The 27,661-nt window shown below is 34.5% G+C and overlaps 1 protein-coding gene across 15 annotated transcripts in view; it reads left to right on the top strand.

Annotated features, from left to right (window-relative positions):
• LOC100928701 (ATP-binding cassette sub-family A member 3) overlaps positions 1-27,661 on the top strand; it is a 251,867-nt gene that overhangs the window by 185,152 nt on the left and 39,054 nt on the right. For all 15 annotated transcript variants that reach the window (XM_031942176.1, XM_031942127.1, XM_031942136.1 and 12 more), the window contains 5 exons: positions 1,609-1,867; positions 2,013-2,217; positions 9,894-10,107; positions 19,701-19,859; positions 21,803-21,978. In XM_031942176.1, coding sequence (XP_031798036.1) covers positions 1,609-1,867; positions 2,013-2,217; positions 9,894-10,107; positions 19,701-19,859; positions 21,803-21,978 — 1,013 coding nt within the window. The remainder of the gene's footprint in view (positions 1-1,608; positions 1,868-2,012; positions 2,218-9,893; positions 10,108-19,700; positions 19,860-21,802; positions 21,979-27,661) is intronic.

Here is a 27,661-nt window from a genome sequence, read left to right as displayed (position 1 = left end):
GGCAATTTTCAGATAAAGAAATTAAAGTCATCTATAGTCATATAAAAAAAGCTTTAAAATCATTATTGATTAGAAAAATAAAAATTAAAACAATACTGAAGGTGTTTGACCTCATTGGTCAGATTGGTTAATATGGCAGAAAAGGAAAATGTTGGAGAGGATGGGAAAAATTAGAACATTAATGCATTGGTTAGTGGAGTTGTGAACTGATTCAATCATTCTGGAGAGCAATTTGTAACTATGACCAAAGAGCTATAAAACTGCATACCCTTTGATCCTGCAATATCTCTACTAGGTCTGTCCCAAAGATATAAAACCTAAAAAACTGGAAAAATATTGACATGTTAAAAAATGTTTATAGCAGCTCTCTTTGTGGTGACAAGGAATTGGAAATTGAGGGGATGGCTATCAATTGGGGAATGGCTGAGCGTATTGTGGAATATGAATGTAATGAAATACTATTGTACTATAAGAAATGATGAACAGGCAAATTTCAGAAAAACCATGAAAGATTTAAATGAACTGATGCTGAATGAATTGAGCAAGACCAAGAGAAAATAATTGTGTTCTTGTGTTCTATTGTACACAATAACAGCAACATTTTACAGGAGACCAACTTGGATAGGCTTTTCTCTTTTCAGCAACACAATAATCTAAGACAATTCTAAAAGACTCATAATGGAAAATGCTATCAAAATACAGACAAAGAACTATGCAATATGAATGCAGATTCAAGCATACTATTTTCCCTTTTGTTGTTTTCTTTCACATCCTTTTTCCCTTTTGTTTCGATTCCTCTTTCACAACATGACTAATGTGGAAATAAATTTAATATGACTGTATATGTGTAACCTATATCAAATTGCTATCTTGGGGAGTGGTAGAAGGAGGAAAGGAGAGGAAAAAAACCAACAAAATCTTATAAAAGTAAATGGCAAAAACTAATAATTTTTTAAAATAAAAATCTGTACTCTATTTCCATTTCATTAGGGACAGGATCTATGCCATAATGGAGAACACCACCAATAGCAAGCTATAGGTCTTCACAGGACAATGAGAAAAAGCCAAGTGGTCCTTCATTGTCATTAAAGTTTGGAAATATCACTAAAGCTAATGCTGACTTTGATTTATTTTCATTGTAGGCTTAGATAAAGAAAAAACGATTGGGCTTGTGTTTGTATTTGTCTATGCCATAGGTTTTTTAACCTGAGTGGTTAAATCTGCAATAGCTAGATGGCTTCAGAGACTTATTAGCTGTGTGATGCTGGGCAACTCACAACTTCTGTCTGCCTCAGTTTCTTCATATGTAAGACGGAGGTGATAATAGTACCTTGCCTCCTAGGGTTGTTGTGAGGATCATATGGAATAATGTATATAAAGTGCTTTGAAAACCTTAAAGCATTATATAAATATTATTATCACTTTTATTGTTGTTATCATTATTAACCTTATGTAGCCTTAAGTTAGCAGCTCTGTCATTAATGAAAGAATGTTTGTTATAAGGCCACTCAGGGCAAATATCATAACTTTTATTTTTACTTAACTCAATATGATAAGGGGTCTATAATTCATATCACCTGCCTTACCTATAATGCTTTTCCACCATAGGTGAAATGGAAGGTTTCCTGCTTGAAAGTAAAACTTGTGTTGAGCACTGCATTATTGCAATTTCTCTGGAAGTCACTAACTCCACTCTGATGGCAACGGCTCTGTTCAACAACCAGGCGTACCACTCTGCTGGAATAGCAGTTTCAGTTTTGGATAACATTCTGTTTAGGATGCTTTCTGGCCCCGACACTTCGATCATAGTCTCCAATAAGCCTCAGCCCGTCAGCATGTTCACTACTGAGAAAGATGTCATTCTTGAGTACGCAGGACCCTTCTGCTGGGGCTGGGGCCCTTCGTGGGCAGGTTCTTTCTCCCTCCTTCCCAGTCTGCCCATTTATGTCCATGTAGGCAGCAGCCACAGTGGGAATCGGAACTAATGTCTCTCCATGTCTCATCTCTTGCAGAACTTCTAATGGACATGAAATTGCCTTTAGTCTGTCCTTTGGCCTGGCAGCCTTGGCCAGTAGGTTTTCTCTCCAGGCTGTGAAAGAGAGAGTAAAGAAAATGAAGCACATGCAGTTTGTGACCGGTGTGTGCATCATCATTTTCTGGGTGTCTGCCCTGATATGGGATCTCTTCATCTTCTTCATTCCTTGTTTACTGTTTCTGGTAAGTCCCAAGTGAGGGTGTGTCAAGGGCAAGTTTTGCTCCTACCAGTAGTTCTCCATTCAGCCAGCACTGTTCCAAGCTCCAACCAAGTCATGAGGGTTCTGTCCTGAAGACTCTAGTCTGGGAGTCCTATTTCTGGGAGGCCCAATGTGGAGCACTCAAGGTAAACAGGATGGTAACCTGGTATCTGTAGAAAGGAAGGCATTGTGCTCCCTCTATATATCAGTCATGGGACTTCTCCAAAGACAGAAGTACTATTCTTATCTTGTTAGGTTAAGTCACCCACCCTTTATTACAAGTCTCTAATAAACTTTTAGCACTGTCCTTGGCATACTACTTTTCCCATAATATCAGTAATTCCCATGCAGTTGTCCTTTTCCTACTTTTAACAATTCTCTGTGTGGCCAGGTATAGCTACGCAGAGGAGAAAACACCTCTCATTTTTTTTCCTCCTTCTGCGGATCAGTTATGACTTGTGACTTCCATTGGAGCTCTTGGAAGAAGCACATATATTGTATTACTAGCTCTAAGCTAATTTGTTATCCCTAAAATGTCTGCCAGAGTGCTTTGTCATCCTTTCCACAAAGGTCCTGATATATTTCCAGTCAGCTGGATTTTTCAGTTTGTGTTACCATTATTCTTCATGACTCTGCTCAGCTGATAGAGTCAGGGAAAACACTGATTAAAGATTGATGAAAAAATTGTTATGATTTTCATAATTATCAAAATGATGTGTGTAATGAATATACTAATAATTTAGATTTCTCAGAGCTATCTCTTCTGGCTTGGCAGTCGGTCTTATAATGCAACTTGAAATAGCCACTTCTTGACAATACTCTCCTGTGTAAAGTGAAGTGAACCAAAAATTGTAAAACTTATTCCTAACACAGAACTCTGGTCCTTTCGGCCTACTATGCTTTGAAACAATCACTTACAAAATATTCCCACAAGCCTGGAGATCACCCATATTGTCCTGGATTTGTGGGCTTGTCATGATAAACTGCTCTGGCCCTGAAACTGATTGTATTATAATCCCCCTTCCCCCTTCCTTTCTATTTACGATTTGTGTATAAAATCTCTACCTTTCTTGCAACAGGAGAGGTCTACTCAAGAAAACACAGTCTGTAAACTGTATTCCTTACTCTGAAAGTGATTCATTAAACTGCTACTTGATCTCCAAAGTCTTTCTCTGCTTTGTGTGCCCATCTCTCTTGGTCCCTAAACTTTGGGTAGCTGGAGTCGCCCAAAGCAGAGAAAGACTTTAGTTTACAGATTGTACAGGAGGGAAGGGACTAGGCACCACTGGATCTTTTTTTTTTATTTTTGTATTAGAAAAACAGAATATAAAGAAAGAAGAAAAACAGAAAAGGAAAATAAAACCAAACAAAAGAGAACATTGTCATGTGCTCAGCAGAACATCAGGGAGGATTCAAAATATATAATAGTAAATTACCAATAAAAGAAAGGATATATAAAAGCAGAAGAAATTATATTCATGAATATTCTTCTTTTTTTGCTTCCTTGTAGGTTGTTCCTTTGTTCTGTGCACCTACTTTTTTTTTTTAACTTTATTCTTTTTTCTCCTTTCATCTGCTCTACCTTCTCCAAGCAAGCTATAGTTAAAGATATATTTATATATAACGTATGTATACATATATATATGCATATATGCACACATATACACACACACCCACATACACACATATTTATACATATACATTCATACCTACCCAAGACCTACTCACATAGACATATATCTATATATCCACATATATAGAACAACATGTATACATATACTCAGACACACATATGCATTTGCCCATATATAAACATGCATCTAAAACAATATTAATATAGTTGACATATAATATAGATTTCTCTCTTGATTAAGTTTGACTTTGTCTCCAGATCAATGATTACTAGATGTCGTTTTTTTCCTAACTCCTGATCCTTGAAGTGTTTATATACATTTTTTCTTTCCTATGTCTGCTAACTCTTCTGCTTTAATTCTACTTCTTAACTTGCCTTGCTGTTACTTTACCTCCTCCTAACCCTTGTCTTCTTATTCCTCACCCTTTGCTTTTCCCTGTGCCCATCCCTTCCCTCTTATTTCTTTATAAATTTTGGAGGGTGCTATACCCTTCATGGTTTTTGTATGTAATATTGCCTATTTAACCATTCCCAGTGTGAGTAGATTTTTAAAACTAAGAGCTTTCTTGTCTACTCAACTGCCTCTGTGTCTGTTCTTCTCTGCACCTCATTTGAATAACAATTTCTATTTTTACTTTTTTCTAGACAGTTTTGCTTTTTAGAGTCAGATCATACTCAACTCTGTCCCAGAATTTCTTTTGAACTACCCAATTGCTGATGTCAATTTTAAACATACATAATACATTTCCATGTAAAAAATATAAACAATTTGTCCATGTTAAGTTCCTTGAAATTGATCTTTGATGTTGTCTCTTATATGTTAAATTTTCTATTGAGTTTGGGTTTGGTTGAAAGTCCTGAAAATCTGGAAGTTCATTGAATGTCCATTTTTTTCATTCAATATTATGGATAATTTTGCTGGGTTTTAATATTTTTTTTTACCATAGTTATCTGGTTCTTTTGATTGTTTGTATATATGGTTCCAGGAGCTGTGGTCTTTTATTGTGGCTGTACAATTCTAATATTAGCTCCAGCATATTTGAATTGTTTTTTTCTTGTTTCCTGCAAAATGTTCTTTTTGATCTGGGGGGGTTTCAAAATTTGGCAATAATAGTCCTATGGTTTTCCACAAAGGATCTTTTTGAGGTGGTACTTGATGGATTTTTCTCTATTTCTATTTTCCCCTCATGTTCTATCACTCCAGGACAGTTTTCTTGGATTATTTTTTGAATTATTGTCAAGGTTCTTTTTTTGGTCACAGCTTTCAGGAAGTCCAATTATTCTTATATTTCCTCTTTTTGACCTATTCTCAAGATCTGTTGTTTTTCTTAGATGCTTCACATTCTGTTCTATTTTTTTCATTCTTTATATTTTGTTTTGATATTTTGATGTCTCTCATAAATTCCCTGGATAACTCTTGCCCAATTCTAATTTTCAAAGAGTTATTTTTGTCTTTAAGACTCTATCTCCTTTCTAGCTGATTAACTTTTTTTTCCCTATAATCTTTTTGTTTTTCTTAGATGGTTTTTATTTATTTTAGCTTTTCTCCAGTGTTTGTCATTTGATTTTTAAGTTCTTTTTTGAGTTCTTCTATAAATTCTCTCTGGGCAGGGAACCATTTAATGTAACTCTTTGGAATAGAAGAAGCTTTTTTTTTTCCTTTAGTTTCCTCCTCTGAAGATGAAACCAGGTCTTCCCTGTTCTCATAGTAAATTTGTATAATTTGGTTCTTTCTTCTTTGGTGGTTCATTTTTTAAAAAATGAGACGTATTAGTGTAAACACCTCTAATTGTGGAGTGGGGAGATGGTGCCTCTAACTTCATTTCAGCTCTCCCGTCTGACCTGGAACCCCAAACCAAAAGCTCCCCGCTCCTGCAAGTGCCCACAGTCAGAAGCGTCCCTGCCCACTGCTTCTGCACTCACCAGGTGCTGGTTCCTTCTTACCCAGGCTATCATCTCAGCAGCCAAGCTGGGCCTGATGTTCCTATCAGCTCAAGTTCCCTCAGTCTTCCTGGACTCAGAGCCCTGACCCCACAGGCAGTCTGGGAAATGACATTTTCTGTGGTTCCTGCTGAGGCTCCTGCTATAATCTCAAAGGTTGCCATCGGGTGTTCCTGCAGAGTTAACCTGGAGGTGTTGGCACTTCACACTGATTAATCCCTGCCAGGGTTCTTTTGGATCTTCTTGAGTTGTGCCAAGAAGATCCCTAATCTGCCTAAATCTTCTTAATTTTTTATCAGTCTATATTTGTCCTGAAGCACAAATTTGTTCTGTTTGTAGGGGAATCTGGAGAGCTGGAAATTTACTGACTTATACAGCCATATTCTCAGAATCCTCCCCTGGATCTTTTTTTTTTTTTTTTTCCCCAGAGTCTTACTCTTAATTGGTAAGTTCAGTGCTCCAACTCCTGCTTTACTATCAGCCCTAGTCTTTAACCAAGCTTGCCTTTCCTTGTGAGAAATGTTCCAAGGACCTTTTTCTTGATCCAGATCACTTTGATCATTAATTGATCCATTTGGTAAGGCTTGTTTTGTTATTGCACACAAATTGGCTTTCATATGCATCTTTTCTCTTGATAAATTCATTTCCAGTTACACACTGGAAAGAGAGCATAGGTCTGAACTAGAAGCAGTGAAAAAAAGGATTAAGTCGTTTGAAAATCTTTTCCATAACTATTCTCAAACTCCCCAACCACCTAAACTGTATCCATCTTTATCAATAGAATCCATCGGCTCTTGGGCTTCCATGTTCTCTCTCAATGTGCAAGCCAAAATTTGTCCAGTTTAAAAAAAAACCTGAGGACAGTAGCTTGATCAGGACTTAGTGTTTTAATCCCTAGCAATGTGGAAAATTCTAAACTATTGCTCAGGAGTATCCTAGCCCCAAGGAGAATCTCATAGACTTTGATGAACAGTTTTGGCTTACCCTGTATTTATACAGATCTTAGTATCCAAATCTGTATTAATTCATGGGTGCCTTGGTCAAGAAAGGGAACACAAAGAATTGATGCCAAAAAGTTGATTGGGATGCACCAACAAAAGATTTTAAGATAGACTGGGACTCAGAGAATTGAGGTAAGAAGCATGATGTACCTGCCTAAGGTATCAGTGAAAAGTTCCTTGATGCCATACCCCTTGTTTTCGTCAACCCGCTGGTTTAACAGAGGCTTGAAATACCAAACAGGACCCTGAGGAATATTATCAGTTTTATGACACACTTGCCCAGGCTTTTGATGCCAACTCTGGTGTCAAACATAATAGTGCAGTGGGGCAAGTTCATTTTCTTTCCTACTTTATTAATAATCTTCACCCACCCATCTAAACAAATTAAGCTGACTCTTTCTGAGTGGCAACACTCTAACATTGGGTTCCTCCTTGAGACTGTGGTATGGCTGGCAGTTACTCTTCCAGAAAAGGATGAAAATGGTAAAAAGAATGTAAAAGAGGGGCTAGAGGAGATGCTGAAGGGAGAAGAGAGAAAGCGGCCCAGAAAAAGGTACAATCTCCATCATTCACTTGGACTTGGCTGCAGGGAACGCTGACAGGAGGGGCAAGATAGTGTATAGAAGTAAAGTAGAAGAGTCAGCAGGGATAGAAAATGAGATATATACAAACATCCCAATAATGATTAGAAGTAGAATTTATTAGGGAAAAAAAACAGGGGTAGTAATGATTGATCTGAAATTAATTCAAAGTTAAAACAGATTTAATCAAAACAGCTTATGTTTGTGGATGTATGTATACAAATATAATCCTTGCTAAACTGTAGCCTTCTTGGGGGAGCTGATGGGAAGGAAAAGAGAAAAAAAGAATAAAATAAAAAGCGTTCAGGAGAGAAGGAAAGAAAACCTAAAAGGAAGCACAGAAACGATGGACAGTTCTGAATACAAAGTGTAGTATTTATTTACACCTTTTTTGAAGGAAGTTTTTTATACTGTTGGCATTTATTTTGGAATTTTTCATAATCAGTTTGATAAAGTAATCTAATCCTAAAGATTCAGTGGGTAAAAGGACAAACCATAGAAACAATATGTGATTTCATTAAAGATGACAACAATGAGAAAGCCCCAAATTTTGGGGATATAGCCAAAGTGATACATACAGGAAAAAATTTCTATTTCAAAATTAGCCCAATCTTAGAAAAGGAAACTGAAAAGGAAGCTATCAGTGAGCTCCCTAAGAAAAAACAAATCATCAGGACCAGATAGATTCATGAGTAAATTCTACCAAACATTTAAAGAACAATTAAATTACTATATGAATTATTTGGGGAAAAAAATAGGTAAAGAAGGAATTCTACTAAATTCCTTCTATGATACAAATGTTTTTGATAAATCTAAAAAAATGGATTAATAAAAATAGGCAGAAAAACTTACACCAATTTTTCTAATGAGTATTAATGCAAAAATTATAAATAACAACAAAGAGATTACAGTACTTTATCACAAGAACATACATCTTCCCACAAGGTGGGATTTATACCACAAATACAAGGATACAATACTAGAAAAATTATAAGCATAATAGACCACATCAATAACAAAAACAACCAAAATCATTGATTATATCAATAGATGCAGAAAAGGCTTTTTGACAAAATACAACATCCACTGCTATTAAAAACTCTAGAAAGTATAAGAATAAATAGAGCATTCCTTAAAATGATAAGAATTATTTATCTAAAAACAAAAGCAAGCACTATCAGTCATGGGGATAAACTTGAAACTTTCCCAGGAACATCAGCATTAAAGCAAGGATAGCTATTATCACCACCACTATTATTCAAAATTGTACTAGAAATGATAGCTTAAACAATAAGACAAGAAAAAGAAATCAAAGGAATGAGAATGGACAATAAGGAAACACAGCTATCTCTATTTGCAGATGATGTGATCATATATTTAAAGAACCATCAAGAGTCAACAAAAAACTAAAGCAATTAACTTCAGCAAAGTAGCATTTCTATATATTATCAATAAAACCCAGCAGAAAGAGGTAGAAAAAGAAACTCCATTTAAAATAATAAATTATTTTGTGGAGAACTCATCCAGGGCAAGTGCTTATAAGGTGGCCAGAAAAAGCAATATAAGAACTTTGGAACTCCCATGACAGGGGAGACCCTGGCACAGGACTCCCCAATATGGTATATCCTCATCAGAGAAGGTAGTGTGCTGTATGAGCAATGCAGAATCGAATTAGCTGAAAAGAAATGTGAGATGCACAAAATTAGAGAATCCCCCCCCCCAAATGTTCATTATGCAGTATTTGTGTCTGACTTGTAGCAGATTATTCTGTGCTCATATTGGTCCTTCCTTCCTGTGATCCCAAGTACAATGAACTTATTACCTGTCTAGTTAGGAACATTATACTTCTACTTATGCACCTTAAGAGTGCATTAGGGTTTGTTGGTTTTTTGTTGGTCTTTTTTTTTCATTTTAGTTTTTGTTCTTGACTGCACCATATCAAACGATTCATTCATATTGAATTCACCATTTTATTTCCAATATCTGGTCTTCACATAGGATAAGAAAAATGGAGATGCAAGTATTTCTGTCATAGCACCAGATCGCATAATTGATGATGTCCAGGGCAAATTTAAAGAGCCTTTATAAAGACTTAGTGCAACAGGATCTAATATGAGATTATACAGGGACAGTTGAACTGGAAACCATTTTATTGACGAGCAACTGGATTTTCTTTGGACTTCTTAGAATGTTCTATAAATAGATATTTGCACTGAGGAAAGGATGACTTTTTTGACCAAGAAAAAGTAATTTCCACTAAAAACAAATAAACAAACAAAAAACAAATAAGATGATAGTGGGGGTGGGAGTGTTGGACTAGCTTTCCTTAGTGTTGAGGATCATTTGGGTAGGTAAATGGTTCTCCTTCTTCCCATTTTAAAAGTTATATGAGCCACCTTTTTTTTTTTTTTTTTAAACTTTGCTTTGAGGGTTGGTTTCTTGCTTATTGTATGGATCATGTTCTTTCCCTTCCTCTCAACCTAGCATTTGTACTTTATCTTAGGTGGTGTTCAAAGCCTGTCAAATAGAAACTCTCTACAATAACTTTATGGATGCCCTGATGATCTTCATGTTATATGGATGGTGCACCATTCCCCTCATGTACCTCATGGGCTTTTTCTATTATCGAGCTTCTACAGCCTATACCAAGCTTTTCATGTTTAACTTCTTTTCAGGATGGGCCAGTTTCCTATTTGTCTACCTTGTAGAAATTAAAGGTAAGTTAGGGCATCAAGGCCCACACACCTCCTTCTCTGCTTACCTGTCTCCCTCCCTACTCTCTCCTCCACCCCTCATGAGCCATTTTTCAGAATGTAGTCATTAAGTCAAAAAGCAGCAACTTGAGGAATAGGAATTTTGCTAGGTAGATAAGGTGCAGTGGACCTCTGAAAACCAGTGCTTTGGGGACTCTTCCAGTAAAGAAGGTCAAACTCAGACTCACTGACCTACTCCTGATGAGTTAGAAAAACAAGTTTATGTGATGCAACTGTGTTTGCTCCACTGCCATCATTACCCCTTCCCAAATTTCCTCACGATATTGGGTCTCTATTGGGAGGGATTTCTCCCCTGAATGCTAGTAATAAAATCGGTGAAGCCTCTGGCAAAGCAGGAGATTATTCCCAATTGTAAACCCCGAAAAAGGGAAGGCATATTTCATTTTTAACAAGGTAGGTTGTTCACATTCTTCATGGAAGATGCAAAGGGGTAAGAAGAATTTGATGAAGCCAGTTGATTTGGGAATACTGGTAAAATAATAGTATTATTTTACATAAGAGGAAAGCCTAAAGGAGAAAGGAAGAATTGTGTTCAACTCCTGTATCACACTTAGTATGGGCAAGTCATTTATCTTCTCAGATTCAGTTCCAACATTTGTAAATTAGAGGTGATGATGATAATAATAATATCTATAGTACCTCCACAAGTTTTAATGAAAACTTAATACAATAATATGTGTAAAGTCTTTTAAAGGCCTCATATGCTTTATAATAAATATCAGGTTCATCAAGGGTTTGTGATTTCAGTATTCATGAGGACTTTCTGTACCTTTTCAGTCCACAATCTATTTACAACTTAGAGTCTAAAAGAGCTGTCTGGGGCTCAGAAAACTTAAGATAACAGCAAGTAAATATCTGAGATAGGCTTTGAACCCAGGTCAATTTGACTCCAATTCCAACATTCTATCTACTATACCATTTAACTTTTCCAAGAGAGACACTATTGATATCTTTTTTTAAAAAATGCAGATACCATCAGAGCTGGAAGGGATCCGTTTCTCTAATAATATGCTCTTATGCAATTCAGAATTTTGAAAAAGCTTTGGAGCCAGTGGGCTTCCAGGGAACCTTTGTAAGGGAGGGTCCATGCCCCTGCCTTCTCCAAGACACCACTGCGGACTAGTTCTCTATTTCCTTCTTCCTAGCAGTGAAGGAGAAGGTCTAGAAGTTAGACAAATAATATTAGAAGAAAGACAATTCCCTCTCTAGAATCATAGACTCTTCAATCTGATAGAAGCCTTAGTGATCCAGTGCAAACCCCATTTTACTGATGAGAAAATATCTCCCAAGTGGTTAGCCACAATCCAATGCTCATGTCATTACTTCAAACTTCTTCCTTCCTCCTTAACTTACCACTGATACTAGATTCAAAGGATTTCTGTTGTCTCCTTCTTAGAACATTCATGTAGTCTCGTTTTCATTACCATGTGGTTGGGTTTTTTTCTCCCATAGGTCTTACTGCAGGCCTATGAGAGGAGAGAGAAGTCAGAAGTTTATAAATGGTCCTAACCATGTAGAATTTTTTGTTTTGCATGACTGTTCTGGCCCCAAGACCCTCTCAAATCCTGGGGATGTCATTACTGGGGCTGTCTGCACTTGTTTTAGAGCTTCAGCTCTATTTTTGCAGGGTTGGGGTGCTCATTGTGGATTTTAGAGCCAACATCATATGGGTCGTTTACCTTAGGGAGTATAATGTGATGATCAATTCTGATGGACTTGGTTCTTTTCACTAAAGAGGTGATACAGACCAATTCCTATAGACTTATGATAGAGCCATCTACATCTAGAGAGAGCTAAGGGGACTGAATATGGATCACGATATAATATTTTCACCTTTATTGTTGTTATTGTTGTTTATTTGCTTGTTTTTTCTTTCTCATTTTTTCCCCTTTTGATCTGATTTTTCTTATGCAGCACATGATAAATGTGAAAATACGCTTAGAAGAATTGCATATGTTTAACCTATATTGGATTACTTGCTGTCTGGGGAGGAGGGGAACAGAGGGAGATAGAAAAATTTAGAACAAAAGGTTTTGCAAGAGTAAATGTTAAAAGAGAACTAACTAACTGTTCGGTGCTTCACACATATATTGTACCTAGGATATACTGTGACATATTTAACATGTATAGGACTGCTTGCCATCTGAGGGAGGGAATGGAGGGAGGGCGGGGAAAAGTCAGAACAGAAGTGAATGCAAATGCAAGGGATAATGTTGTAAAAAATTACCCAGGCATGGGTTCTGTCAATAAAAAGTTATAATTTTTAAAAAATAATAAATAAATAGGTGGGAAGGAGGGGAAAAGTTGGAACAGAAGGTTTTGCAAGGGTCAATGATGAAAAATTACCGATGCATATGTTTTGTAAAAAAAAAAAAGTATAATTAAAAAAAATTTACAAAGAAATAAGTGCAATTTTTAAAAAAGAGTAAATGTTAAAAACTGTCTTTGCATGTATTTTGAAAAATAAAAAAAACTATTAAAGTTCAATTATATTTGACTTAACTTTCTAAGTTGTTGGAAACTTTTGGATTCTTACTCTGTCATCCTTTCAGCTTCCTAACTTTCTCTATTTTGTTTTATTTGAGTATTTTGTAAGTATATCATCTGTATCTTTTATATAAGTAACTGATCATTTTAAACTGCCTAGGATCAAGGACAAATTCTAGACTTTCTTCCAAGGTGACAGCGACCCATTAACAATTGCTGTTTGGGTCAAATCATTGAACCATCTCTTAATGCAGCCAAAGTATAGCCCAATATTGTTTAGTTTGTTTAAGTCATGTCCAGCTCTTTGTGATTTTATTTGGCATTTTCTTGGAAAAGATACAGGAGTGGTTTGCTATCCTCATTCAATTCATTTTACATATGTGAAAACTGAGGCATAAAGGGTCAAATGACTTGTCAAGTGTCACACAACTGACATCTGAAGCCTGAATTCAGGAAGATGAGTCTTTCTGCCTCTAGGCCTAGCTCTCTAGTCATTGTTCCACCTAGCTGACTCATAGTATAGTCCTCCTGTCTCCTGGTGTCCATGAGAATATTAAAAAAAAAATCTAGTAAAACCATGTTGACATTAGTAGCACTATTTAAAAAAAAGAAAATGAACTAAATCAGGCATGACCTAATGGAGTTGTGTTGAGGCTTTGCAATAACTGCTTCCTTTATTTTATTTTATTTTTTTAATAGCCTTTTATTTACAGTTATATGTATGGGTAACTTTACAGCATTGACAATTGCCAAACCTCTTGTTCCAGTTTTTTCCCCTCCTTCCCCCCACCTCCTCCCGCAGATGGCAGGATGACCCGTAGATGTTAAATATATTAAAATATAAATTAGATACACAATAAGTATACATGATCAAACCGTTATTTTGCTGTACAAAAAGAATCAGACTCTGAAATATTGTACAATTAGCCTGTGAAGGAAATAAAAAATGCAGGTGGGTAAAAACATAGGGATTGGGAATTCAATGTAATGGTTTTTAATCATCTCCCAGAGTTCTTTCTCTGGGCGTAGCTGGTTCAGCTCATTACTGCTCCATTGGAACTGATTTGGTTCATCTCATAGCTGAGGATGGCCAGGTCCATTAGAACTGGTCATCATATAGTATTGTTGTTGAAGTATATAATGATCTCTTGGCCCTGCTCGTTTCACTCAGCATCAGTTCGTGTAAGTCTCTCCAGGCCTTTCTGAAGTCATCCTGTTGGTAATTTCTTACAGGACAATAATATTTCATAACACTCATATAACACAATTTATTCAGCCATTCTCCAACTGATGGGCATCCACTCAGTTTCCAGTTTCTGGCCACTACAAAGAGGGTTGCCACAAACATTCGTGCACATACAGGTCCCTTTCCCTTCTTTATGATCTCTTTGGGATATAAGCCCAGGAGTAACACTGCTGGATCAAAGGGTATGCACAGTTTGATAAATTTTTGAGCATAGTTCCAAATTAACTGCTTCCTTTCTTAAAAATTTAATAACATTATTAATATATTCTGGAATTTTGCCATTATCAAAGTCATGCTCACTGGACAATAGTATATAAATTACATTCTCTTTCCTTTTTTGAAAATTGGGATATATTGTTATACCGTTCTATAGTATTCCCTGTTTCCTATGATTATTTATTTGAAAGTTTCTGACTCAGTAATCAGATCCCAGTATGAAAAAATTCCGAAATATAGTTAATCTGGACCTTATGATCTGAAATTATTAAGGAAATCTAACCTCCTTTTTAAAAAGATTCAATTTTTTATTTCCAACTGGTGTTATTCAATGAATGATGATTAGACATAATATTATTTAAAATCAGTTATAACATATCATGTTTAGATATTAAGCAAAGTAATTATAATCAATTATTTTATAGACATAATTAATCAATGATTGTTAGGCATTATATTTTATTTTCACTTCTAAAATTTTTATTTCTTATGTTTTATTTCCTCTACCTCCTCTCCTATTGGTAAACAAAAAACAAAATAAAACTGGTTACAATTATACATAGTGAAGCAAAACTAATTTCTAAATTAGGCATATTCTATACAAAATAGATATAGATATAAATGTATACATCCATATATAGATGCAAGTAGATGTTTGTGTATGTATACATAGATGCCTCAGTCTTTGCTCTGATCTATCGCTTCTCTATCTGAAGATGGATAAAATGTTTCATCTTGATTCTTCTGGAACTATGGTTAGACATTGTATTGATCAGGTTTCATAAGTCAAATTTGTTTGTTTTGACAATATTTTTTTAATTTATAAATTGTTATTCTACTTCTGCCCATTTCATATGCATCAGTTAATATGTTTTCCTAGATTTTTCTGAAATATCTCCATCATTTTTTGCTATTTTTTGCTATCATGAAAAGAGCTATTATGAATGTTTTTAATACATCATATTGCCTTTCCTCTTTCATCTTTTTGGGGTACAGTCCTAGTAGCAATTTTGCTAAGTCAAAAGATATGCATAGTTTAATAGCTTTGGGGCACAGTTCCCAATTGTTTTCTGTAATGGTTAGCTAATTCACATATCTGTCAATAATGCTTTGTGGAACCTGTTTTTTTTCCCACATTTCCCTCTGACATGTATCATTTTCCTTTTTTAAATCATCTTACCCAATTTGGTGGGTTTGAGATAATACCTCAGATTTGTTTAAATTTGCATTTTTCTAATTATTCATGATTTAAAGCATTTTTATATATTGATAACTTAGCTTTTCTCCTCTGACTATTGTCTGTTCATATCTTTTTGACCATTTATCCAATGGAGAATGGCTCTTAGCTTGGTATATAGTGAAAGATATTGATCTATACATAGTTTCTGCCAGACTACTTTCTAGGTTTCTCAACAATTTTTGTTAAATAATGAATTCTTTTTCCAGTTGTTGATATCTGTAGGATTATTAAATCCAAAACTACAAGGTTCATGTTTTCTGTATATGGCATATTATCTAATCTGTTACACCAATCAACCTCCCTATTTTTTACCCTTTCCAAATTGTTTTGAAAATTATAAATTTGTGTTAGAATTTTTGATTTCTGGTGCTGCTAGACTCCTTCCCATTTTTTCCCATTGATTCCCTTTGATATTCTTGACCTTCAATTTTAAACATACATTTCCCCTTCCTCACCCTCCATCCAAGATCACATTATTTAAATATTTACTAGCATATTCTTGAATTTTTACATTATATTTTGAAGGAGAATTTATTTTATGTGCTAGACAGTATTTATTGCCTCATCCCTATCCCCTCATTAAATCAGATAGTCTTGTGCACTGAAATAGGAATCAGATACCTGGGTTCTCTGAGAAGCAAAGATTCTACTAGTACATAAACAAAACCATCTGGATGAGCATAATAAAAGGTAGAGTCTGATGAGGGCAAAATGCTTTAGGAAAACTAAAAGAGAGAAAGAGTAATTCTAGCTGGGGGAAGGGGGAAGTTGTTGGTGAAGAATCATAGAAAGGTTCAAAGAAGAGGCACAACCTGAACTGATCTTTGAAGAAAGATAATAAGAAATGAGTTCAGTCATGGGAGCAGGTAGCTCTGCAAATGAATGATGGTGAGATTCAATAACTCATATTTACATAGTTACAGAAACCGCTCAGTGGTACAGTGACTAGAACAGTGGAGCTGGAATCCAGAAGACATAAGTTCCAGTTCCTTAAGGTTGTTTTGAGAATTAAATCAGATACTATCTGTAAAATGTTTGCAAACCTTTAAATGCTATATAAGTGCTAGTTATCAGTATTATTGTTGCTTGCAGTTTAGCTTTAAAACCACACCAGGACTTTTGGTATACTTTGTATAGTACATTAAGGTCTGAAAAGTATTCTTACAATCCTGTGAAGCAGGTACTACAGATATTTAACAAATTCTGAACAGCTAAATAACTTTCTCATGCAAAAAAGGAAGTTCCTCCCTCAAGAAGTTTGGATTCTATTAAAGAGAGAAATATAACCTATATATGTACAAATAAATACAAAGAAAAGCCCTAATAACCGAGAATGGAAGGTGAGGATCAGGAAGGACCTAGTGTGTGGAAGGAAGTTAAGGATTCTGAAAAGCAGAAGTGAAGAAATTCATTCCAGATGGAATTCCTTGGTGGTATCTGGCAGGTTTTGAAATTTAAAGTAAAAATTGAAAATGAAATTAATTACTCTCTTCTCTTTCTACCTTTGGAATGTGGTCTTAGCCACTCTTCCCAAACCATATTTCTTTTCTAACAGGAGGACCTTCTTCCCTGAATTCCCTTTTACTTACTGTGTTTCTTTGAGACTTAATTCATCCAATCAGAAGTCTTATGGCTAGGTTTAACTGATATGTTCTACATATCTTCCCTTACCTTGACAATTAGGCAGTCATTCAGCAAACATTTATTAAGTTCCTATTATGTCATAAGCATTGTAGAAAAGTAAAAATAGTCCCTGACCTCAAGGTGCTCACATCCTAAAGTACTGAGACAACATAAATAAGTTTGCATACATACATACTGTATGTACATGTGCACATTTGTGTATATATGCATGATGAGGTTAGTGGTAGTGAAGAGGTGTGAGAATTGGGGTGGGAAATCCCCTCTGGTTGGAGCCGCAGGTCCAATGCAAAAAAATTCACAAATCTGAAATCTGTGTGGCAAAAAAAGGATTTTTATTGTTCACTAAAAAGGAAGTTTTCTTAGCAGGCAAAATTCCTAATTAGGAATTTAGCAAAGGTGGGTTAACAAACCCCTGTTTTTATGGGTAAGTCTTGGTCTGGGGAGCTGGGGAGCAGTTTGAGCTGACTATCAGGCCAAGATCTCTTAATTGAATAAGCTACTGGGAGTGGTCCTGGACTAATCTTCAACTCAAAAGAGGGTGTAACCAAGTCTCTGGCCAAGATTTCCAACTGAATGAGACCACTTATCTTGATTCCCTGAGGGTGGGCCTCTCCCAGAGGAGAGTTTCTCAAGGTTTAGCCCCATTATTTCCCCCAAAAGTCAGAGGGGACATAATTTGCATCGTACATATTTGTGTTAGATGTCTATATAGGTTATTTATTAGGTCTTTAAAAAGAGATATTTGATACAGATTTTCATAAACAGCTTTCTTTTTTATTCTAGTTGTAAAAACTTGTCTCATGTCATTTAAAAAAAAATTTTTAATGGTATTGTGTACTTTAACCCAGCTTGATTAGATCTTAGAAATTCTCTCTTCTCTTTCAAAGATGAAATTTAGACTTAGTTAAATTAAAGACAACATTCCAAACCTCAGTGCAGCTACCCAGTTAGCCAGATGAGGCTAGTTAGCCAAAGTTAAATATCCAAGGATTAAACTCTGCCTTTTAATCCTTGTTGGGAAAGTAGCTGTTAAAACTAGACTTCAGGGTCATCTATCTACATTTTTTTAACCCTACGGCCTCCAGACAAGTTTATCTAGACCCATTAATCTCAAAAGAAGTTGAGAGTACTGAAACATTTCTGAAATACCTTGTAGAAGAATAATTTATGGCTGATCTATACACATGTACATACTAATACATACTTAACTGTGTGTGTGGTTTGTCTATAGATATCTACCTTTTTGGCAAGAGAGAACATTTGGGTTGACTATGGGCCAAGAGTACCTTAGTTTCCTTAGGAGAATGTCCTTTATGTAAATGTTTTCTAAAGACTGGCAAAGGAACTCTGACAAATAAAAGATCCCCATGCTATGATAACTGTCAAATGTTATTGTGAGACAATATTTGGCCATGTAGGGGCTTTCTTTTCTCACATTCAGAATTTTGGAGATATCAGTCAGGTCTGGCAAGATCTATATACTCTTCTCACTATGCAGTTGAACTACATGTAATTTATTATTTTTGTTCTGGTCATGGACAACAATCAGTAATTAGTCTGATATGAAGCAGACATATGAAGATCTATAATAGTTTCACAAATTAATTGTACTATAATCAGAGGGATAATTCAAATCTTCTGAAATGAGTTTTTCATTAAAATTATTTGCATTTATAGATAATAGTCTTACCTGGGTTTTCACTGAAAACTAGATTTAATGTGTTTGCTTCACTGAATAAAATAAAGATTTACTCTGCCACTTTGAAAAAAAGAAGATTGACTATTTTAAGAACCACATAAGTGAGGAATTTGGTATCTAGGCACACTGGTCATGAAGTTAAATTGCATGCTACCCATGAGGGTGTATGCTGAGGCATACTGATGAAGCATTCCCATTGATCCTCCTTCCTTCACACTACAGTTCTAAAATTCTATGGTTCTATTAAAGGACCTCTAAAATGAAAATTGCCATTATACCTGTCTTTGAGTGTGTCCCTTTCATCTCTAGAATCTAGTAGGACAAAAATCTCTCAATATGACATCTGTGTTACATCAAATCAAATTTACCTTTTTCTCCAATCCTTGTTTAACATGAAAGATTTCTCTTCATTCCCCAGAAGAAACAAACTGAAATTCTCTAGTTTTCACTAACAGATTCTAGCTTCCTTTGATAGATGAAGCAATGAGTACCCAGATTCTTTTCACTCTTGACAAACAGATTGTCAAATCTAGCCAGTTATGTCAGTTCAATCTTAATGTCCTTTTAGGTAAATAATTCTAAGCTTAGCCTAATTCTTTACTTAAAAAAAAAAAATAGCTGTATTATAACTATCATAGAAATTAGCTTTCTCTTTAGATAGATGTAATATACTGATTAGTAAGTGTGTTTTGTACATCTATTTTTCATAGTTTGTTATAACAAAAAAATTGTATAAGTTTCTTCTCTCTTCATCATGAGTAAGTTCATCTTACTTATGTGCCCTTTATCAATATTAATTTCTTGCCTGAGCTCAAATGGGATTGAGAACTGGCAAAGGAGTCCATTACTTTTCCTGGGTACCTCAGGAAGTAGAAATACAAATAGTACCAATTGTAAGGGGAAAATATAAATTGAAATAGCTGAGTTCTTATATCATTTAGTCTGATTGTCATGGGGAGTATATATTCTTTGAGAGAAGCTAATTGATCATCTTTTCATCATAGCGTTATATTTAGCTCAATATGCTGAAATTGTGAGTGATATCTTCATAGTACTTCCTAGTTACAACTTGGTGATGGCTGTGAGTGGATTTTATGAATTTGTCAGGAACAAGCAGCTTTGTGATTTGCTTACCACAGAAACAGATGATTGTCTTCTTTATGGTAAGTATCCGTTTCCTCCAGATCCTACTTCCTTCCATATTTAGCAATAGAAGATAATGAATGGAATCAATCAACAAGCATTTATTAAGTTCCTTCCATGTCAGGAATATATTTTGTGCTAGAGTTCCCCATTCTCAAAGATTTTACATTCTCCTGGTAGAAAAGTAACATATTCACAAGCAAGAAAGGACAAACTGTATATGAAGTACAGCGTGATCCCAGGTTAGGGTCTCTGAACTGGAGAATTCAAGAGCAGCCTCTTGAAGACGATAGAGCTTGATCCAAACTTTGAAGGGATGGAGGCATTTCAAGAAGCAGCAGGGAGGTTATCCCAGGCATGGAGGATAGAGGCAAGAGACAAAGTTACCTGGGTGATAAACAATAGGCCAGTTTAACTGGAGCATAAAGTATATAAAGAAAGGGGAATAATCTCTGTCAAAAGACAACTCGAAATAGGTTGTGAAAGGTTTTTAAATGCTAAAAAGGTTTTATATGTTATCCCAGAGGAAAGAGAGAGCCTCTTAAGACAGAATGATACAGTCATATTCACGCTTTAGGAATATCAATTTGACAGTTATGTGGACAATGAGAATGAGAAAGAGATGAGAAATTGAATATGGTCAAACTAATTAGAAACCTATTACAATAATCCAGGTAAGGGAAGAAGAGGTCCTTAACTAGAGTGACTGAACATGAGTAGAGAAAAGATTTGGCAAAATGAATTATCTATGGCAAGGAAAGTGCCAAGTCAGGAAGAAGCATTTAAATCATCAAGAACGCCATATTGCTTCCTCTTTGGCCTTAGAATTGCTCCTCCTAGGTTAGGAAAAAAGTCATGTAGAATTAGAGCATATGGGTTTCCCAGAGAACTAAGAAATCAAGACTTAGCCTAAATAAAGCAAGAACTCAGAAATAGGAAAGTTAGGAGGAGGGATAGGTTGGAGGCTAAGATAGAGTTTAATTTTAGAAATAATTGATGGTAGGTTTCACATCCAGGTGAAGTTCAACAGGCAGGTGGAGATGTAGGACTTTATTGGTGAAGAGAAAAATGTCTCAATGTGTAGATCTAGAGTTATCTGCATAGATATGTTAGTTGAATTCATATGAGCTGATAAAATGCCTCAGAAAAAGAGAGTACAGGTGGACGAGAAGGCAGCTGAAGATGAGCCCTGAAATACATGATTTTATATGGATATGGATGAAGAATCAGCACAGGATTAAGAAGGATTGTTCAGACAGGTAGGAAGAGAATCAGGACAGACAGAGCAGGAGAGGATCATACAGAGAAGGAATGAAGCATCTATCTTTGTTTACCATTGTCAGTACAAAAGGCATTTCCTCAGCCTGAGAAAATCTCTGTAAAGTGTTCTAAAGATTTCAGAAATACAAAGTAAATTCAAAGTGGTCGCAAGACTTATAGGAAATAAGGAATATGTGATTCTCAAGATTGCAAAGATGCATTAGCTCTTTTAGAAGTGTTACTGTGTAATAATGAAGACCCTCAGTGTCTAAATTTCTGCCAAAAAGTGAGCAACTGACTCCATATTTTCATTGAACTCTATATATCTGGGAAGAATTGCTAATAGAAAACTTAGCTTCATCAAATCCACTAAAAATCTTAAAGGCAAAAACAAAGATTCACACTCAAACCACAAGAAGGAGTATATCTACTAGTCTATTCAAGAGTAATTGTGTGTATTATTAGATATTTTAATTAATTATAGTGTTTTTTATTTTAATATTCATCATGCAGACTCAGCCTTTATAATTTGTGACTCCTATAGCTTAATCATTAATTTCACCATAGTCTAAAACAAAACAAAGACAATCTTAGCAGGGATTGGGATGGGAAGGGGGGAAGAGGGAATATATTGATGATGGGAAACGTTTCTAAAAAACAGTAAATAAAAAGATAGGGCATCCTCTCTTTTTGCCATTCACAGGTTCTTACTTCTACAAAATAAGCAATAAAGGGATCGGGAAATTTTTGATTGCCATGGCTGTTTTAGGTTTCATTTTCCTCCTTATGCTTTTTTTAATTGAGATATACTCCTGGGAACTAAAAAGCTGTTTTAATCGTTTACTTCTCAAGATCTACCACATGTGGAATTGGAATTTGGTGAGTGACTAAACACAGAGAATAACAACTATGTGAAGTCATAGGTTTAAGCCAGGAATAGATATTGATTCTATAGATATTAGCACAATTCTAATCTGTAATGGTGGCTCTTGTTTGTAGGATGCTATTGAAAATTTATCTTTTGTTCTTTCATCCTAACTTTTCTGCTCACTAATATATGCCTACAAAAAAGAACCATGTTTTCCATTGGCTCTTTCAAACTTACAAGTTTCAGAAGAAAAATTATAAGAGAAGTTATAAGGAGGTAACACACTGATATGCCATGGCCCCCAACATGGGATAAGATTTATTTATTTGTTTTTGACATTTTTTTAAAATTTGAAGTTGCAAATTGTCTCCCTATTTCCAAACCCTTCCCCAGTCATTAAGAAGACAAACAATATGATACCCATTAGACATATGAAACCATACAAAGTATATTCCCATGTTAACCATGCTGAGGGAAAATAAAATTTTAAATATTATAATAAATAAAAAATAAATATTTAAAAATTTAAAAATTTTATATCAGTCTACATTGAAAGATCATCAGTTCTTTGAAGATAGATAAGATTTTTCAAAATGAATCCTTTGAAATTCTCTTGAATCATTGTATTGATCAGAGTAACTAAGTCTTTCAAAGTTGATGATCTTTACAATATTGGTGTTACTGTATACAGTGTTCTGGTACTAATCATTTAAGTTTTCATCAGTTCATATAAATCTTTCCAAGTTTTCCTGAAACCATCCCCTTCTTCATTTCTTATTTTTACGACAGTTGCTTATTATAACTTGTTCACCCAGTTGATGGGCATCTCTTCAAGTTTCCACTATAAAACCAAAAAAAAAAAAATAAAAAAAAAAAAAAAAAAAAGAACTGCTATAAATACTATTGTACACATAAGTCTTTTTCCCTTAAAAAAAAAATCTTTTTATAACATAGATCTAGTAATGGTGTGTTTGAGTCAAAGGATATGCATAGTTTCCTAACTCTTTGGGCACAATTATAAGTTGTTCACTAGAATGTTTGGACCAGTTCAAAATTCCATGGACTATGTATTAGTATCCCTCTTTTCCATATCCCCTCCAGCATTTACCTTTTCCTTTTCTGTCACTTTAGTCAATCTTCCTAAAGTGGCACTTGAGGTGTTTTAATTTGCATTTTGCTAATGGGTAGTGATTTAGAATATTTTTTTCCTGTGACTATTGATAACGTTTGATTTCTTCTTTTGAAAATTGCCTAATCATATCCTTTGACTATTTACCAATTGGCAAAGTGTTCTTATTTTTATAAATTTAATTCAGTTCCTGATATATTTGAGAAATGAACCCTTTGTCAGAGATATATAGTTTTTCTCCCAGTTTCCTGTTTTCCTTTTAATTTTGACTGCATTGGTTTTGTTTATGCAAAACTTTTAAATTTTGCATCAAGTTAAAAGTTGCATCAAGTCTGGAAAGAATTATAGTTTTATTTCCATGTTGTCTATTCTTATTTTTTCCATTCTTTTTCTATAAGATAATGTTTCTAGTAAAAATGTTGAATGGTAGTGATAATGAGCATCCTTGCTTCACCCCTGATTTTATTGTGAGGAGTTCTAGTAGTCAAAGCGGTAATAAGGGGAAATTTTAGGTCTCTAAAGGCTCTTGAATAAAATAGAGAAAGAGAAGATCAATAAATTGGGCTTGCAACTTAAAAAACTAGAAAAAGAGCAAATTAAACACCCCCAATCAAATACCAAGCTTGAAATTCTAAAAATAAAAGAAGAGATCAATAAAATTGAAACAAATAAAAAACTATTGCATTAATAAATAAAACTAAGAGTTGGTTTTATGAAAAAACCAACAGAATAGATAAACCTTTAGGTAATTTGATTAGAAAAAGGAAAGAAAAAAATCAAATTGTTAGTCTCAAAAATGAAAAGGGAGAACTTTACAGCAATAATTAGGAGTTACTTTGCCCAACTTCATGCCAATAAATTTCACAACCTTAGTAAAAAGGAGGAATATCTACAAAAATATAGACTGACCAGATTAACAGAGGAGGAAATAAATTGCTTACATAGTCCCATTTTAGAAAAAGAAATAGAATAAGCTATTAATCAACTTGCTAAGAAAAAATCCCCAGGACCAGATGGATTTACATGTGAATTCTATCAAACATTTTAAGAACAATTGACTCCAATACTATATAAACTATTAGAAAAAATAGGGAATGAAGGACTCCTACCAAATTTCTTTTATGATACAGACATGGTACTGATACCTAAACCAAGTAGGATGAAAAGAGAGAAAAAAAATTATAGACCAATTTTTCCAATGAATATTGATGCAAAAATCTTAAATGAAATATTAGCAAAGAGATTACAGAAAATCATCCTCAGGATAATACACCATGACCAAGTAGGAAGTATACCAGGAAGGCAGGGCTGATTCAATATTAGGAAAACTATTAGCATAATTGACTATATCAATAACCAAATTAACAAAAACCATATGATTATCTCAATTGATGCAAAAAAAGCATTTGATAAAACCCAACACCTATTCCTATTAAAAACACTAGAGAGTATAGGAATAAATGAACTTTTCCTTAAAACAATCAGTAGCATCTATTTAAAACCATCAGCAAGCATCATATGTAATGGGGATAAGCTGGAACAATTTCCAATAAGATCATGGGTGAAACAAGGTTTATCTATTTTGTTGTTTTTTTCATAGAATGAATTACTATACAATAGTGCATTAGGAATGCTGGCTTTGGCAATAAGAGAAGAAAAACAGATTAAAGGAATTAGAGTAGGTAATGAGGAAACCAAATTATCACTCTATGATTTGCTGTTTCACCCATTCATTCTTTAGAATGAGATTATTTAGTTTGCAATTACTTTTTGCTCTATTTTCCCACTGGTCTTTTATTGAATGTAATTTTTATTGCATTGTGATCTGAAAAAAGTACATTTATTATTTCTGCCTTTCTGCATTTGATTTTGAGGTCTTTATGTTCTAATTTATGGTCATTTTTTAAAATCAGTTCCATGAACTGCCAAGAAGAAAGTGTACTACTTTCTGTCTCCATTCAATTTTCGCCAAAGATCTATCATACTCAACTTTTCTAGTATTCTACTTACCTCTTTAACTTCTTTCTTATTCATTTTGTCATTTGATTTATCTAGTTCTGAGTTTGTAAGATTGAGATCTCCCACTATTATAGTTTTGCTGTCTATTTCTTCTAGTTTTCTTAACTTCTCCTTTAGGAATTTCCATGTGAAGTGCATGGAATTGCACTTGGTGCATATATATTTAATATTAATATTGCTTCATTATCTATGGTACCCTAAAGGGTACCAAGATATAGTTTCTTTCCTTATCCCTTTTAATTAGATCAATTATTGCTTTTGCCTGGTCTGAGTTCAGGATGGCTACCCCTGCTTTTTTTACTTCACCTGAAGCATAATAGATCTTGGTCCAGCCTTTTACCTTTACTCTGTATGTATCACTCTGCTTTAAATGTGTTTCTTGTAAACATATTGTAGGATTCTGGCTTTTAATGCAGTCTATCTGCTTATGCTTTATGGGTGAGTTCACCCCATTCACATTTATGGTTAAAACTACTAATTCTGTATTTTTTATATAATAAATTTTATTTATTTATTTATAAATAATATATTTATATATTTTAAATTTATATTTAAAAATATAATTTTATATAATAAAATCTGCCATTTTATTAACCCCAGATTACACTTTTCTCTTTCCTTTTTCCCTTTTCCTCCTCCTCAGTATTTTACTTACAAACACTCCTTGCCTCAAGCAATCTTCCCCCTTTCTTATACCTTTCCCCTACTATATCTGTTTTTCCCTTCTATTTAGAGAAAATTTAGGGGTAGCCCTTCTCTTTTCCCCTTCCCCTCCCACTTTTCTATAATGGTGAAACCAAATATGTCTAATATTCTTTCTTTGAGGCAAATCTGATGAGTGTAAGATTCAAACAATGTTTTTGTGATGGTGGTGATGGATGGTGGTTTTAGGCAATTGGGGTTAAGTGATATGCCCAGGGTCACAAAGCTAGGAAGTATTAAGTGTCTGAGGCCAGATTTGAACTCAGGTCCTCCTGACTTCAGGGCTGGTGCTCTATCTACTGTGCCAACTAGCTGCCCAGATTGACACAATGTTCATCACCCTCCCTTCTTTCCCTCAATTATAATAGGTTTTCTTCCTGAGATGTAATTTCCCTCATTTTACCTCCACTTTCCCCTTTTTTCAGGTACATTCCCCTTTCCACCTCTAGTTTCTTTTTCATAACAGTAAAATTAGATTATACATGCACTCTCTATGTATACCCACAACAGAAATACAGTTCTCAAGAGTTATTTTCTTTTTACCTTTTTATGCTTTTAGTGGGTTCTATATTTGGAGGTCAAATTTTTTGTTTAGCTCTGGTCTTTTCATCAGAAATAAGTAGAATTCATCTATTTCATCGAATGTTCATTCTTCCCTGAAAGAAAATGCTCAGCTTAGCAGGGTAATTTATTCTTGGCTGCATTCCAAGTTCTCTCACCTTTTGGAATATTAGATTCCAGGCTCTTTTGATCCTTAAAGGTGGAAGCTGCTAGGTGTGGTAATCCTTATTGTGGCTCCTTGGTATTTGAATTATTTCTTTCTGGCTGCTTGTAGTATTTTTTTCTTGGTCTGATAGTTCTGAAATTTAGCCATGATATTCCTTGGAGCTTTAATTTTGGGGTCTCTTTCAGAAGGTATTTGGTGAATTCTTTCAGTGGTTATTTTACCTTCTGATTCTATGACATCTGGGCAGTTCTCTTTGATGATTTCCTGAAAAATAGTGTAGTCACAGGGAGTGACAGTTTTGTTTTTTAGAGTTAAATCATATTCAGTTCTCCCCCAATCTTTTTTTTGAGCTACCTGATTATGATGTCAGTCATAAATATATGGTATACATTTCCATGTTAAAAAAAAAAGATTTGTCATTTGAAATTAATCTTTGATATTACCTCTCATATGTTAAATTTTTAAAATATTTCAGGTTTGTTTGAGACAGGGTCCTGAAAATCTGCAAGTCTGTTGAATGTCTATTTTTTCCATTGAATATTATGGATAATTTTGTGGATATGATATATTTGGCCACAGGCCTACTTTTTTTGATTACTGGCATATGTAATTCAAGAACTTGCAGTGTTTTATTGTGGCTACTGACAAATCCTGGATTATTATAATGGTAGCTTTAGCATATTTGAATTTTTTTCTTGTTTCTTGCAAAATTTTCTCTTTGATCAGGAGATTTCAAAATTTGACAATAGTAATCCAATGTGTTTTCTTCACAAAGGATCTCTTTGAAATGGTGATCAATAGATTTTTTTCTGGTTCTATTCTGCCCTCCTGTTCCAGGACAATTTTCTTGGATTATATTTCTTGCATTATTGTTATCAAGATTCTTTTTTTTTTTTTTTTTTTGTCACAGTCAGGTGTCTGATTATTCTTATATTTTCTCTTCTTGATGTGTTCTCCAAATCTATTGTTTTTCTTGTATTTCATGTTTTTTTCATTCTTTATATTTTGTTTTGTAATTTTTTTGGTCTCTTGTAGCTTCAGTTGCTTCCCCTTTTCTAATTCTAATTTCCAAAGGATTATTTTCTTAAGACTCAATCTCCTTTTCTAGTTGGTTCAC

The sequence above is a fragment of the Sarcophilus harrisii genome, chromosome 1 (assembly GCF_902635505.1).
Source record: "Sarcophilus harrisii chromosome 1, mSarHar1.11, whole genome shotgun sequence".
Lineage (NCBI taxonomy): Eukaryota > Metazoa > Chordata > Mammalia > Dasyuromorphia > Dasyuridae > Sarcophilus > Sarcophilus harrisii.
Note: the sequence above shows the minus strand (reverse complement) of the source record. Positions and strands in the feature narration are given on the sequence as shown.